Here is a 16920-nt window from a genome sequence, read left to right on the forward strand (position 1 = left end):
GCTCAAAATTGTCGCTTTGCCTGGTGAGAGGTTTCTCTGGTGAACATGTCGCCTATAGTCATTTGCTAGAAGCGGCCTGGACAAGGGGGGGGGGGGGGGGGGGTGAGAATTTCCTAGAATCCATTCTTGATGTTCTTGATGGCCCTCTATCTAAAATAACGTCGGTTGAGCCTGTATTGTGCGCTTTATTTAAGACTCGTTCGAAGGGGGCCATTCCTTGACTATACGTACTCCTGGCCAACAGTACCGCACAGCCTTCGACTGCCCGGCGCTGCTGTGCAATGAAGATGTAACAGATGAAAGGCAAGCGAGGGCAAGGGCATGCGCTCAATTTCTGCTGCTGCGTCAGCCTCGTCTGCTAGGCTGTTCTGATCAGTGCGAAGCAGCCCCTGCCTTAATCGGCTGGTATGCATAGGTGCCGAAAGAAGCTGGTACTGCTTGCTTTTTTCCGCTGAACGTAGTGCGAATAATATCTGCAAAAACACACATTTGCGATAATAACTATTTTCAGTCGTTAATTTTGGCATAAATAATCGAGGATATTAAATACCGGGACATTAATAACCTTCAAAAGATAGCTTCTTCAGGCAGTGCCCGCTAATGGAGCCGGGGACAAGGGCATCGCTTGTAACGTTGCAAACTTGCACCATTCAAAGCCAAAACCACAACGCAGATGCAAGTGCACTCGGAACTCGTCTATAAATTTGATTCGAGGAGTTACTTCTGACGGAGCAGGACAGCCAAGCAGACAACACTCGTTCGAGCAGCATAATTCGCCCTGCTAGCTCGTCACCTCTCCAAAATTCCGCTTTGCTACGGCTCGGCGCCACTGCATCGGGCAGTCGATGGTCGCGCGGTACTGCTAAAGAACTGGCTGAGTGTACCTACGCTATATTAATGAAGACTGCTTTGCATCATGAGCTCGTGCCAATCTTTTTTTTTGCCCCACCCGTTAGGGCCCATTGTGAAGGCCTGCAAAAATTACTTAACCATGGTTTATGAGGTTTAACATGCCAAAGAGAGTCAGACTATGTATGAGGGATGACGTATTGTATGTCTGCAGATGACGTTGACTGCTTGGGATTCTTTTTTCTGCTCTGACATCCCACAAAACACGTGCGCGTTGCGTGCCGCCTCCATGGAACACGGCTGCTTAAATATTTAAAGTGGAATCAGTTCTGACCTTTCGATTAATCAGTAAATGCGACGCAAGGTACTAACCTTAACTGCCTTGATCAAATCTTCTACGAGGTCAGCAGGGTCAATTGTGGCATATCTCATTGGCGAGTTGATTACGCCGTAGTGATAGATTCGCTTTTTCCAAAGCTCGTCCAGTTGTGTTTTGGTCTCGTTGTCGCCCACGAGCGCAGCTACGCTGGAGCTGCGCCTGCGGTAAAAGAATGCGACACGGAGTCCGAATGAAATGTGTCATTAATAAGCAATCCATGAGTCACGTATACGATATCATTGAATGACGATATTTGGCGCACTGTGAGCACTCACATCAACCAGTGATTATACTGTACCTATATGTAGCTTCTAGATGCTTATTAACATCTGCTTGACGCAGTCCGCGTCATTGTTTAGGGTGCAGAGGGAAAAAGAGGGTTCATTTGTTCATATACACAGCACTCATATCATTTTACCGCTTCACCTGTTACCTTTTTGCCAATGGTATCAGCCTCTGTTTCTACCTTAATACAACCATTTAAACGGCTCCTCGTAGCAATGGGAGCATGTCTCTAGTAACATTTTAAATAAGGATTTGATGAGTGGTTGTGGACATTTGTTGCTCACTCTCATCATGAGAAAAAGGTGCCGTTATCGATTTACTCACTCGTGGTCGAAGCCAATGCCGTACTCTGTGGCATTGTGCTGATTCGCAGTGTCGAGGAAGTACTGGAAACCCTCATCGTAAGGAGGAGTCAACGAGCTGTCATTGGACGTGAGGAGTGAGTCGAACATGAGGATGGTGCACAGTCCGTCCGACGGGAATACGAAGCTGCTTTGGCTGATATGCTTGCCGACGGTGCACAACAGCCAACCTGATGGCAGCGGCTTTCCTGCAAACAAACAAGATGGAACCATTACTGTCGCCGCCGATTCTGCTCAAGCTACCTGGAGAAATAAATTGTCCCTAAGCACCCCCTTATGTTTTGAAAGTCTCTTTGTGAGCACTGTTCTCACCAATTGAGTTCATAACCAAGGTTCCGCACAGAGAAAGGGAAGGTCGAAATGGTTTACGCGGTCAAGAGAGCTGTCAACCAGTAACGTTTGGTAGGTCTTCACTTTGCTGAGGCCAATTACAATCTGGCGACACCTCGCGGGGTATCGTCTCGCCTCTGTCCTGTTGTTTCTGCGATTTTGTTCCTTACAATGTCCCACCCATTGGCCTGCAACGATGCTCTATTTTGTTAGAACATGGGCAGCACTGGTAATCCACGAACGGTGAACAATTAAGGGGCAACGAAGAAAGCCTTCAAGGATTTTGGAGAGCGGCAATGATTTCGCTAAGCAATTGTGGCGTCGAAGACAGCGACTGCGGCTGTGTAGCCATCTGGGTACTGCCAAGCTCTAGCAAGATACGGTCAGTGGATGGGTAGGAGGTTGTATGTATGTATGTATGTATGTATGTATGTATGTATGTATGTATGTATGTATGTATGTATGTATGTATGTATGTATGTATGTATGTATGTATGTATGTATGTATGTATGTATGTATGTATGTATGTATGTATGTATGTATGTATGTATGTATGTATGTATGTATGTATGTATGTATGTATGTATGTATGTATGTATGTATGTATGTATGTATGTATGTATGTATGTATGTATGTATGTATGTATGTATGTATGTATGTATGTATGTATGTATGTATGTATGTATGTATGTATGTATGTATGTATGTATGTATGTATGTATGTATGTATGTATGTATGTATGTATGTATGTATGTATGTATGTATGTATGTATGTATGTATGTATGTATGTATGTATGTATGTATGTATGTATGTATGTATGTATGTATGTATGTATGTATGTATGTATGTAAGAGCGGTAGAGGACGCATGCTTGGCATTCATTTTCTATTTATACCTACAACCAGTCTGCCAAACCAGTCTACCAAAACAGTATCTCTTATAATTAAGATTTTTTTAATGTTTAAATTCCAGTGATTTTACGTTTGGACAATTTCTCACTTTTAACATGCATCATCGTCCTGCTTAAATTTGCAAAATCATACAAGCTAACTGCTGCTGAAGATCCATTCATATTAGTTTTGGAAACTTACACCTTCACAGAGAGCGACTGTACCTGAATCAGCATTCATATGGGTGCCGCGACATTATTGTAAAACATGCTCTATTGTTTCTACCGATTTATCACACATTGCATATGTGTCATCCTCTTGGTTAAGTTTCCTTTTTCTTTAGCTGCGGGTTCTACTATACTCTGATCTAGCTGCAGACCGTAGATGTCATGTCAAGCGTAACTTCCCCTTTCAACGTGACAGCGTCAAGGACCCTGCTGTTTCGAAAATCCGGCGCCGGCATTTTCTGGCCTGTACGTGCATGTGATGCTACGCAGCGTAAGTGACGCTCCTGCGACTTGCAGCAAGCATCATTCCACGCACATATGCGGACGGGGCTAACAGCTACAGCCGAGTTTAGCGCACGCATTCATCATCATCATCATCATCATCATCATCAGCCTGATTATACCCACTGCAGGGCGAACGCCTCTCCCATATTTCTCCACTTAACCCGGTTCTGTGCTAGCTGCATCCACTTGACCCCTGCGAACTTCTTAATCTCATCCGCCCACCTAACTTTCTGCCGCCCCCTGCTACGCTTTCCTTCCCTTGGAATCCAGTTTGTTACCCTCAGCGACCATCGGTTATCCTCTCTTCGCACTACATGTCCTGCCCATGCCCATTTCTTCTTCTTAATTTCCACTAGAATATCGGTAACTTGAGCTATTTCTCCAACCCACTCTGCACGCTTTCTATCTCTTAATGTTACCCCTACCCTTTTTCGACCCATAGCCCTCTGGGTTGTCCTCAACTTAAGTAGAACTCTCTTGGTTAGCCTCCACGTTTCAGCCCCATAGGTGAGTACAGGTAAGATGCAACTGTTGTATACTTTCCTCTTGAGTGATACCGGTAAGCTGCTAGTCGTAATCTGCGAGTGCTTGCCAAATGCGCTCCATCCCAATCGTATTCTTCTTGTTATTTCCTTTTCGTGGTCCGGATCTGCGGTTACTACCTGTCCTAAGTAGCGCACGCATTGCGTTAGTTTATTTATGTAAACCGTTCGTCCACGCTGTCGTGACATCTGGGTCTTCGGAACGATTCGAGTCTCGATGAATGTCCTTGCTTACAAGTGCTGGTTGAAACAAATTTGTTTGCGGTTATGCCATTTCCTTGCTGATTTTCGTTCTTTTAAATTTGTTTCCTTCTTCTGCAGCTGCAAAACTGTTCACAATTTGGCCAGCATTGCCGGATACAATGCATATTTCCTGCAGCTGCATGGCACTTTTGGCTCTTTGCTGGTAACAAAACATCGTGAATTAGACATGAATTTCGTGACGAGAGTTGGCGTTATGATAAAGAGTGGAGGAAAAAGTCAAGCAATGGACTCTTCCGAAGTGTTGTGAGATATTCTGGAGAGCGATTCACCTTATATACTACCCCAGCATTACCGCAATCATATGAATCTACTTGGTCAGGACTCAGGTGGAGCTTTGCTATTTTGACAAGAATAATTTGTGGCCGACATAACTGCGGGGTCTGTCTCAAAATCACCAGAACACAGATGGTTGATGCTTAAGGCTGTAGACGGTAAAACAGACACTACTTTCATCCGTCTGGTAAATGTACTCAACGTTGCCTTTGAAACTTTGGAAACACGCATGTTCAAAGGAAAGCTTCGCCCGTGAAGGCTCTGTTAAAAAACAAACATAACATTGCATACCTAGGCAGAAAAACCATCGGCCCAATATTAATACTGTGTTGGCAATGTCTGGTCCTACATTGGACCAGTGTATCGCCAGCTCCCTCCCAATCGATTTTTTGTGCTGCGTGGCTAGCTTCCAGCCAACATTGACGCTGCAGATTTCCTGGTCATGATCTGAATTAGTTTTATCGTTATGTGTAAGATGTTTTATGGGGGTTTAACGTCCCAAAGCGACTCAGGCTATGACAGATGCCGTAGTGTAGGGCTACAGAATTTTTCGACGTTCTATGACTGATTGTGACTGAGAAGATGGATCACCCGATCCAGGCGATCGAAATTTCCGGAGCCCCCCACTACGGTGTCATAGCCTGAGTCGCTTTGGACGTTAAACCCTATAAACCAAACAGAACTTGTTATCGAATTTCCGTCTTGATGAGACTAGACGTATATAACGCATAGTCGAGTTTCGCAACAGGCGCATGTGCAGCGCCGACGGCTGTGGCAAGGGCACGCAGAAGTAGACTGGTTAGGTGCTCCTATTTGCCAGATTCGTTTGCTTCGTAAGAAATTCTAATTGCCGAACACGAAATCATAAGCTGTGTTTTGCGCGTTATCAAAAAGATATCAGTGAAAAAGTGAAGGAGACTTATGACTCTTTAAACTGTAAAATGTACACTATAGTAACGAGATAATGCGTCAAACTATGAGTACATATATGCATACAAGAGCTGCATTAGAACCGCAATTTTCGTGTGACCTCGAATTTCGTATAACCAACCTATGCCACCGACCTAACAGGACATTTCCTCTTCGTCTTCCTCTTATTTATTGTCTACAGGATATAATACTCTACTCGGTCAAGGCCCTCAGAAAATCCGGAGGGTTCGAAAGGTGCAAACCTTGCGTTTCAAAGACGATCAAGTGTGAAATTTTGCGCGTGCGTCTCTCGTAATGACATCCGTAACGATATCGGTGGCCATCACCGAAGGAAAGCCAGCATTTGGCCCTTGATACCACACTCTGGCGCATCCGCCTTGAAAGCGCTGCCACACCGACAGGACCTTCTTTTTATTGGGGGGGAGGGGGGCAAAGAGGCAATAACTTCACCGATAAGCTCGCATCCGTTTTGCATCACACACGGGACGCGCGTATTCTCACAGAGCACTTCCTACAAAGCATGCGCATGGACGCCTTTGAGGTGTACTGCGCCAAGACAGCCATCAACGTTAAATCAGGAGTCTCCTAGGCATTGTCCCTACTCTCCTTCTGTGCTTGCTAGGAATGCCGAAAATAAGCAAACAAACAAATAGACAAATAAGATTGGTCAATGCTTGTTTGCATGAAAGATACAAGAAGCAATTGGCTTTTTCTGGAATCTTCCCAAGTAACTTGAATACTTATCCAAGCTAGTTCTCGAGTTTCAGCAATTAGGACAACAATAAGATGGGAATTAAAGGGTAGCTCATTGCTATTTTGCTTCAAGTCAGCTTTCTTATTTAGCTTGAACAGCCCTTGCAATGTTTTGGAAATACTTCAACGGTGGAAATACTTCACCTGCTGTGTTCCTATGCTTGTGAACAGTTATTACGAGGCAGATTGCCACTGACCGCAAGAGATTGGTGTATTCCTTCAAAGATGTGATATTCGATGTTGAACTATATGATATATGCTGAAGGCAAAACTCACTTGTCGTAGTAGATGGCCCAGTGTACAGTGTTGTCGCTAGGGTCACGTTTGTCACCGTCGAGTTTTCTGAAGTCGCCTCTGTCGACCGTGTCGACTCCGGCGTGCTGTTGGATGCTCCTGCGTTTGCCAATGCGCAAAAACAACGAAAAAGTCTCTTTATAGTTTGATTAGCTGAACACTCAGTTCTGAGAGGAATTATTGATAAATGAAAACGAAACGGCGAGTTTCGTGAGAACAGCAAACCGAGGTATACGAAGCCTATTAACTAATGAAGAAGAACGTGTAGCAGTCCATTTGACAGGCACAGTTACAACGGTGGACAAGATATTTCAGTTTTCCGACTTCAATTCTTTTACCGCTCTAAAATTTTCTCACAAGCTCGATAGGTAAACAGTATCAGTCTTACAAAATAGAAAAAGCCATTTATCTACCTCCATAATTAGGTTCGCCATAATTGTCATAATTAGTTTCCACGGCAAATAATTCAACTTCTTTTTGCACTTCATAAACGTATACGATATATGCATTTTTATTATAAAGGGGGGAACTAATTTCGGAATTCTCTTACAGTGGCATGACGCCATCAGTTGTTCGAACGCGCTTTTTTGTCAATTATTGGTTGAGAAAGCCGAGGAATGGATTCTACGAGCTTGTAATGAATGTCTAGTCTATGTTTCTTCCTCATTACAGCAGTTAATCAGTTTTCTTTGGAGTCGGTGGCTTTTTAATACCTCGGAAGCAGCGCGAAGCCTGTGCAAAAACATTCAATTAAAATATTCTCACAAGACCTGCTTGGTCACTTCATAAGATCAACCCCCTTCTACCAATTTCCTCACAAGCATAAAGAAGTGATTCGGGTCGTTGTCCAGTTAAACCTCATATGTCATGGAGCAGTGCATTATAAAGCAAGTAATAATCTTTCAAATGATTACCTTTTAAACCTCTTTGGTAATTGTTTTTAATTTAATGAAGGAGACCAACTCTACAGCCGGATTGAAACCTGCGGCGCTACATTTCCGCCTCTATAGTTTAGCTTGATTGGTTGATAATGAGGTTCCTATAAAGAGCATTCATATTGATACGTGGCAAGGCTAGTCCACGAAGGTTAGTCCAGGCTGGCACCGCACACAGAACACAGAAACAGAGCAGCGTCGACCTTATTCTAGCATCAATCGTTGCTGCCACTTTGTCTTCTTCTGTGTCACTGTTGCTGATCGTTTTCATCTTCAACTTCCAGCGATGCAGGGCATATATGTCAGAATATAAACGTTCCGTTTCCATGCAAGAAAAACTCTGATGCATCTAACAAAATCACCATTTTCCATTCGCCCCTACCCAGGCCAGGCGTATATTTGCTTATATCATCCTAGAACCTTGGCTCTTTTAATAGGTGGTAGTTACTGAGTGGCGATCCTTGTGTTTAGCTCAATACATGGCTCATTACAATTCACAGTTCACGGTGCCATTGTAGACTGTGATACCAGAAAAATGCTGGTAGGTGCCGACAACAGAGTCGCGTCACCTCGGACGATACAATCAACGTCTTTTTTAACTCCTTACTGTGCCGATTTGGTCCATTCCGGTCAAGAAATAAAAATGAAACCTTATTTGAATACGCCCATCTTTTTGAAATCTGAAAAGCCGCCGACCTCGCTACTCTGAAAAGCAGTCGAAGGTGGTCGTATTTGTCTGAAGTTACTTCCACGCATGATGGTCATTTGAACAATCATGGAGAGCCAACGTAGAGCCTACTGCTTATGTAAATGTGCAGGGACGGATGTGTCCGCAGAACATGTAACTTTGAAGCGACACATGGTAATTTAGAACAGAACGGAAATGGATGCAATTCAGAGGGCCCATATAAGTTCACAAGTTCCGAAATGATATTTTAGTTACAGAATATGCAGGTAAAATGAAACTATCGTGCGTCTATATTCACCACTATACAGTATGAACGAAACTTACACTTGAAGAAGAGAACCCACACTATATTTGCCATTACTCGCCGGCGAGACTGAGACCGGAGCCTGAGAAAAATGTGCAAACTTAATTCAAGGAGAATGCCGTAAGCCGCGGAAGGAAAAATGGCAGATACAACATTTAAAAAGAGATAGAGGAAGAGCACATCCCAGCGAAGCTTAAGAAAAGGAATGGGAGATGGGCGCAGCACGTAGTAACCGTGGGTTCCTCAGCTTAAAGGAACCAATCAGTTACTAGAAAATCTACCTTATTTCTTTCTGTAGCGAAAGCGGTAGGACTGAGGCTTTTAAAGATTTGCATGTACGTTTTCAACTTGTTCATCAGCCGGCAATCAAATACCTGTGGTAAATTAAGAAATAATGCTCCAGTCAGAAAAAAAAAGTTGAGGAACTTTTTCTATTGTCCGGACAGAATGACGACCGGAATTTTTGTAGCAACATCAGACATTTCTGTAGTTACAACACAAAAGTACTATGGAACTCGTGAAAAAGTTGCAGTACCACTGGCAGGTACCACAGAAATACAAAAAAAGTTGCAGTGCTACTGGCAGGTAGTACAGAAATACATGGAATTCTGATATCTACGACAAACATTCTTTCGTAAACGTCCAAAGCACTGAATATTTAGTCGTATTTTTTACATGGTTCTGTAGTCTTATTTTTTGTTTTCGACATATATGCATACGTGCGTACTGTTTGCATGCTGTTCAGTTTTATTCCGTGGTGCGATAAATAGATCGACGCTGTTCTACTATCCAGAGAACACTGCTCACGCCGTTCCGTCGTTGTTTTCATTAATACACACAGCACTGTCGATGGATTGCTGTCGTTTCTGTCGTGAACAGGCAGGAATCGTGCCATGTTTTTTTAGGCATATGTAGCTTTGAAAAATCCTATTTGTCATGCTAAATTTTTGAGACGACACATGCAAATTAAAAAAAAAAAAAGAAGACTGCAGTTATTCCAATACACTATAGCGCAGCAAAAGACGAGGACACAAGAGACGAGAGACGAACACCACGAGCGCTTCGTCTCTCTTCTCTTGTGTCCTCGTCTTTTGCTGCGCTATAGTGTATTGGAATCATGTACCAACAAGCCCAAAAAACCACGCTACTGCAGTTATCTTTCTCGTCAAGTAGAACATGAAGCTTCCAGATGTGGAAAAACCCCTCACCGAACCTTATACGACCAGAGTCGAAGTCGAAAAAAAAAGCAACCGGCTCGAAAAACTATAATTATGTTAAATCTGCAAGTGGTGTCGAGTGTGACTTTTGCTGAGCTTCACAGCAAGCGATGTAATAATGAGAATAATGAGGATGCATAAATGCAACGTGATCTACTGTCAGTTGTCTCTTGCAGGTGGTAGCAAAACATTTTAACTTACACGAACGCTACCATGAAAGACTGAATTCATTTTTTATTGACGCGTATAAGAAAAGCACCAAGAATTTTAAAGGAGGTATAAGACCGGGATCACAGCAGCTGCCGTCTTAACTAAATCAAGAAACTACTGAGTTGTAGTGGAAGACGTCAGCACACAGGTATTCGCAACACAAGCTGTGGTTTAAACACATCGTTAACATTCGCACCTGCTATAATGGCACGATTTAGCCTCTTTGGCGAAGCTGCCGTGGTTGTCAATTGTGGAGCGCCCTTAAGATTTTTTTTTCCACCTCCCGGTCATGTCTCAACAAAAGAGGATTAACTGTTAAGTGTAAGGCCCTCGATGATGAGCCATGTATAAGACCAGATGTCGACACCATTTCTCTTTCCCATAAATTGCATTACTAGAAGAGAGAAATCAACTGCTCTGTTTAGACCTATCAAGGATGGTTGTGTCAGACAAACGACAGAGGTACATATGATATGAAGGGTGCAACGGTGCCCATATTCATAGATTCCTTCCTCAATGGTGAAGGTAAAGGTTTAGCAGGAGAACGATAATATACCTCCGGCTCCATTTTTCTTTTCGGGGATAATGTTCCAAAAGAGACCATGTGCATATAAGGCGGCCTCAATCAACTCCATGTACGCCTGGTAGCTCCCAGTTGAGGATAAACAATATGAGTGGTTACAGTTCCTGATTTAATGACTTCATACATACGGTTCTTAGCAAGCGCGCCAGAAAAGAAAGGGCTAAATTAGCACAGATATCACAAACGAAAAGAGCCTGCCACAGAATGATGGTAAATATTGAGATAATATTGTGCTGCGTACTGCACAGGCAACTACGGGTGATGCATGTACCGTGAATACTCGCGATGACGACGACGAGGCTGTGGTAGCCTCATGCGGAAGCTGATTTGGTGCCCCGGGGCGTTGGCTTTAGACAATGTATTTCGCCAAACGTTTGCCATGATCCCCCTCTCCCTCTCGCCCCCCCCCCCCTTCTCGCTTTCCCTCTGTGCGTAACAACTGCCTACATGAGGTAACCAGCACACTGCTGTTTTTCTCGTGTACCATCAGAAAACTCGTATTGATCTCACCTTGCGCTGTGAGGCGCGTGCCGCGGAACTGATGGCTTTCGGCGTCACCGAAGTCTCCATTTTCCCCGTCGGCTTCAGCTGCCTCTTTCCCACTGGTAGCTGCGGTACCAACCATGAAAACAGATCACTGGATGGCAGGCACTGCAACTGGCTGATCTCTTGACCAGGAATCGTTAAGGTGCAGGGTTTTAAGCTTAAAGCTCCTTGCAGGCTACGAATACAATACTTGTTCTGGGCACACGAAAAGCACAGTAAGGGTAATAGCGACATGATGCAACCGATTAAGGCACTTCGCGATGTGCGCAAACGCCAGCTTGCCATGTGAAATGCGAAATGGCAGCGTCATTCTACTATTGCTTTCGTTCTTTGGCGAGTACACTTTGGCAGACATTAGCTATAAAGACACTACAAGATGATCACTGAAACAAGCTTGAAGAAAAAAGAAATAAGATAGCCAAGGACTGAAGAAGGCAGACATTTCCCGAATAGTTAAAATACAACATAACAGACCGTGGTTGTAGGCCAACTGGTGGCACATCGTAAGGGAGAAAACCGCCGAACGGCAACACCGAAAAACAGGCAGCCAAAAAGACAACATACCTAGAAAAAAAAAACATCTATTGCTTTACCTTTAGACGCAACTTTCAGGTGACACCATGCCCGCTTGCTTGAGAAGCGCCGGCAAAAAGTATTTGATACGGTTTGAAAAGACGTGGTGACCGTTAATCGGTAGCTATAGGAAGCCGAATCTGGGGAAAGGCCTTGAAAAATTAAGGCTCAGATAAACTACGAAGAGCATTGAGCAGGCGTTAGTAAATGGCTTAAACGAGGTAACATCCATTTGAGTGCAAGAGTGGGAGAGCAGAGACCCGCTGGTGCCTGGCAGGCCACGCCGTAGATTTTTTACGGGGTCCACAGCAGCTCCAGGTGTAGATGGAAGCGAAGACGAAAGCGTAACAAGGCAGGCTGAGCACGAAAAAATGGCCACTAGAAGATTCAGCAAAACTGGGAAAAAAATAATCACCAGGATCAATTACCCTAGAGGCTAGGTGTGTACGCTCTCTGGAAGACACATCTCAGGGACCAGGAAGATTCCGCGTTTATTAAGGCGAAAGCCTTACTTGGCTGTATTTGCGAAAACGTGTCCGCAAAATGTGGAAGTCAAATATGGAAGCAAAATGTAATGAGAGATATACGTCACATTAAGACGAAACTGGTATTCATGAATTTGCATGCAATGAGAAGTTGCATGTAAAGGTCGTGTCATGCCTAGTCATGTCATTCGGGACATTATAGTTAGGCACGAGTCATATTCGCCTGTCATGAGTTAGAACGCAGATCTAATGTGCATGAATATGGAGTGTATGACATGCGTAAGTCAATCAGTCATGATCATGACTAGTGTCCAGTCATGATCTCAAAAGTGCTTAGTCATGGTACTAGGAGGTACGAAAGTGCAGCCAACGCACATACTTTCGCATTTCTTTAATGCAGGTTTCTGCAGTGCTCCCAAAATGTTATTTGTGGCTGGGCCTATTAAGGCTGTTACAGAACAGCAACTAAGAAGAAAGGGGAAGGGGTGGATATGCTGCTGGTGCACCAAAGAACAAATTGCAAAATAATAAAATAATCTCGGCAAAATAATTTGAATAAATATATCCAGGAAAAAGACCTGGCCGGGGGTCTTTTTAGGGATAGGCGACAAGAGCAGGCAAGAGACAAGGGTCTAGCCAAGCGTCTAAGTGACGCTATACAAACATTTTGGAGAATATGCTGATATTATTGCCTGAAGGTACTCAAATAAATATATCGAAGAACTGGAAGAAAAGGTTTTAGCGGGAAGTTAATGCTAGACTTGTCTGAGCGTACACAACCATTTTTCTAACAGGGAAAACAAATGTGAGGTACAAACCATGTGGCAATTGCACAACTAGCAAACTCGCAGGGAATCCATAGGAAGCTCGCAAGACTTAAAATAAAGTCTGGGAAGTGATAATAAACTTAATTGTGTGCAGATGGAGGCCCTCATCAAAACAATAAATTGGCTTTGGCTTAGCTTGGTTAAGCCTGGATATCAGAAGCGAAAAGCTTCGGCGATGCCATGGCTTAGCTTGTGGTTCCTTGGTGTAGTTGTGGCTTACCTTGTTGTTCACTGTTGCATCTTATAGATATTCCATGGCTTATCATCACGGTGAAACATTGATTACAGCGTACATCACATAAGATTAGACTTTATCTCGATTCCACATCATCATCACCATTACACTTCTGTACAGACATAAACACAGTCCGTGAAAGCGCGCGGCAGCGGCTAAAGGTCAACCGGCGGAGTCGCGGCGGTTGCAGCGGCAGCGCCAGCTTCGACCACCTGCGCCTCTCCTATGACGTCACGTGGTTTGCGCATGCGCAATTGTGGCTTTATTGCGAAAGCAGTACTACGCCCGCTCGTCACTGCGTGCCGCATACGTGTCTGTGCCCATCACCATGGCCCCCTGGCAGGAGCTGCCAACTTGGGTCTCTCGTTTCACATGGGACGGTTATATCACTCAGCCTGTCAGGACCCTTGCATTCACGTTACCCCTAAGGGCCACTAAGGCATGTTCATCTTGGTCAAAGCGGGGCTTGCATGTGTCTCTAACGACGGAGCACACGCGAGACTCGGAGTTGACTAGCCTAGTGATGCTTTTCGCTTTAAAATAAAAGTAGAAAAAACAAAAAAGGAACGACAACAAAAGGCGCTAGCAACACGCAACGAGGAAGCAATAGAGAATCTCATTAGTGGTATTATAATCAGCTAGAACTGCTATAAGTACGAAGATAAATGCAATGCAAACTGCTGGAGGATTGGAAAGCATGAAGCTGGTGGAAAAAGGAAATTAGGAAAGCGATCAAACATCAACGGGTGGCTTGAAAAGAACACAAAAATGCAAAGAAGGGGAAGGTCTGATGATCAATGGATGGCTGAAATCTGCGATGAAAATAAAAGTGCACCAAGAAAATTTTGGGGCTATTAGGCGTCAATGCAGATCTCATATGCATATAGGCAGGTTAGGAAAATGAATAAAAAACAGGAAGAGTGAATTCAGGATGCTAAAGGAAAATGTTTAGCGGGAGATAATGCTGTGAACTATATTAGGTCGCTATAGCTATTTTTAGAAGTGATGATATTCCAATCTTCCCAAATGAGGGAGCAAAACAGGACAGCAGTGTTGAAAGCAGCCTAGAACCGATCAAACTAATCAGCAAAAAGGTGGAAACATTTCTAAATCCCCATCCGCAGGGATACACGATATTGCAAATCAAGGGGATTGAGGAACTTTATCCAATAAGCCAGGAAATTAAAATCATTGGTATAAAAAAAGTAAGCAAATTACGGACAGCTCGTGGCCTAGAAAATTGAATTTGATTTAAAAAGGGAAAGGAGAAATGATGTGCATAAAATCCGTCACACCGATTATGATGCCATCTGTATTAGTAGGGTGGCAATAAAGGTGGTGAAATAAAAAAAAAAAACAGTCACGGGTAGAATAATAAGACCCTCGAAGAACTTCAGAATGTATTTCGAAATCTTAGGTGGTTAGGTGATGCCTATATGTGCTTACCCGATGTATACAAATAGTAACGTTGAAAGTCGAGCTAGTTGGTCAGACGACATGATGCACCACGCAGCAGAGTAGGCGTATTGCGTATGTGTGTATTGTGCGCCTCTCCTGTGTGTCGTCGCCTACTCGGCTGCGTTGTTTATCATGTATACGAATAGACTGCTGGGATAGCGGGTGGTGTATTTAGCCCTCCTGGACATACGATTACGGGGAACTTCTGTGGAATATGCTAAAAGATAAAGGCATAAATCGTGAGATAATTGGTCTTCCACAGCAAATATATCGAAATAATTGAGTTCCAATTGCAGTACAAGATATAAGTACGGAAACTGTCGAGGCAGATGCAAGATTGAGGAAAGGGTGTCCTGTGTTATCGCTAATGATGTTTTACGCGGGAGCGTAAGGGCCTCGTGTTGCAGAAACCGCTGTAACGCGGAAATCCACAATGAATTAAAGAAATAAAAGGAAATAAAAGTACTCCCAATATACTGGGATTTGATCTCCTGGCCTTCTAATTGCGAGACGAGTGTGACCGATACATCAAATTTTTTTTATTGCCGGCTGTCAATACAGTTCATAAAATGTACTGGCCACACATCGGCTAGCCCAACATTAAAGTCTTTTCAGTGACGCCAAATCACCAAGTACCGGCGTCCATTGAGGCGGACCTGGCAATGCTCGATACACCTCTCTAAGAAAGACAACGCTTCTAATGAAGTGTTCGCGCATGGGGTGAACAACAGACTCGGCATGTTCAAATTGCATTTTCGTTTTCCACAAGGCACGCATGCTCAGGACCATAATTAAATCGTACGGCGTATCATCCGATGATGGCATACATTGCTTACCTATACACCGCAGTTCCAAACTGTTTCTTTCGAGTAAAGTGCACTGACATTGCACAGCACACGGGCGCCTTGCTTTCTGCCTCCATCGAAAAGCTGCCGCCGAGGCCGGGATTCGATCCCGCGCCCTTGGGAACAGTAGTCGAGCGCCGTAACCACTGCGCCGTAACTTTTCCGCCTCCATTAAAAAGCGGCCGCAACGACCTGGGTTTGATCCCGCATCCTTGTGGACAGCAGCCGAGTGTCCTTACCACTGCGACGGGACTAAGGTTAAAAGTGTAGAAATACATTCCAGAAAAGGACGAGTTTATAGACTGACTTCAGCATTTGTAATTATATAAAGAAAACAAAAATGAGCATGGTGTCAACAGCCCAAATTTGGAATAGAATTTCTAATGATGTAAAGGTTAAAAGTAATTTGGTGTCCACACTTAAGGCATTCCTCCCTGACCAGTAGAAATCCTATGTCAGTTATTGCAATTTTTTTTTGCGCTATCGATAGCTGCTTATTAATTGTTGCTGTTTCGTCTGCTTATATTGTATCGCAATTTGTATTGGACCCAACACTAGCCCTCTGGCTATGGGTCTACACAACACTTGAGTATTTTTTGTGCATTAGATTCATAATGAACAAAAAAAAAACAGTCCGATTACCTGATTTAGTGACCACGCTCTTACGTCTATCAACCCTGTGTTAAGTTAGCCAAGTTTGGCTCAAGCAATTTGCGCATGCGTCTATCGCGTCTTTTATCGTCTGTCCTGAATAAAAATTCTCTATATCTTGCCTCTTCTATTCTCTCTGTCCCTAACAAGTATTCTCTTCGTAGACTGCAAGGAGAACCTGTGAACCTGTGTCATTAATCTATAATTAGACCTTGAACGGGAGCACGAACTTCTAGTCCCACGGCACGGTGATGTCAGCGAGGAAATGTCTTTTCGGAATGCGCATTAGGTGTCACGAAGAGAGTGACACGATAAAACGCAACGCTTTTTGTGCACGCTTAAAGATGCGAAGCGCGGCTACGAGTCATTTCGTACCATTGTTGGGGGCGTCCGACGAGCGCAGTAAACTCACCGACGTGGAACAGCACCATCCCCACGACGGATATGGTGATGACGAAGAGCACCAGAGATGCCGAGAGACAGATCAACCAGATGTTTCTCTCGCCGTCGCTTGAGGCAGAAGGCGTGGTTAGAGTTAACGACGTTGTTTCGAGCACCCTTGTGGCAAGAATTATTAAAGATATCGCAGACTGGAACACCTGAGTCCAGATTGCAGTCTAACCGAAATCGCCGATATGCGTTAAGAATATGACCAGGAAAAATTATTGTCGGGCAATCAAACATGCACCAATCGA

The 16920-nt window shown here is 43.9% G+C and overlaps 1 protein-coding gene across 1 annotated transcript in view; it reads right to left on the reverse strand.

The window, feature by feature from the left end:
• Window positions 1–16656, reverse strand: part of LOC146193406 (uncharacterized) — a 36713-nt gene extending 20057 nt beyond the window's left edge. The window contains exons 1-5 of the mRNA XM_084600541.1: window positions 16638–16656; window positions 11116–11214; window positions 6651–6767; window positions 1838–2063; window positions 1222–1387 (exon numbers count right to left, since the gene is read on the reverse strand). Of these exons, the coding sequence (XP_084456667.1) occupies window positions 1222–1387; window positions 1838–2063; window positions 6651–6767; window positions 11116–11214; window positions 16638–16656 (627 nt within the window). The remainder of the gene's footprint in view (window positions 1–1221; window positions 1388–1837; window positions 2064–6650; window positions 6768–11115; window positions 11215–16637) is intronic.
• Window positions 16657–16920: the final 264 nt, after the last annotated feature.

Source organism: Amblyomma maculatum, chromosome 4 (assembly GCF_055883805.1).
Source record: "Amblyomma maculatum isolate TAMU_Amacu chromosome 4, ASM5588380v1, whole genome shotgun sequence".
In the NCBI taxonomy this organism is placed as follows: domain Eukaryota; kingdom Metazoa; phylum Arthropoda; class Arachnida; order Ixodida; family Ixodidae; genus Amblyomma; species Amblyomma maculatum.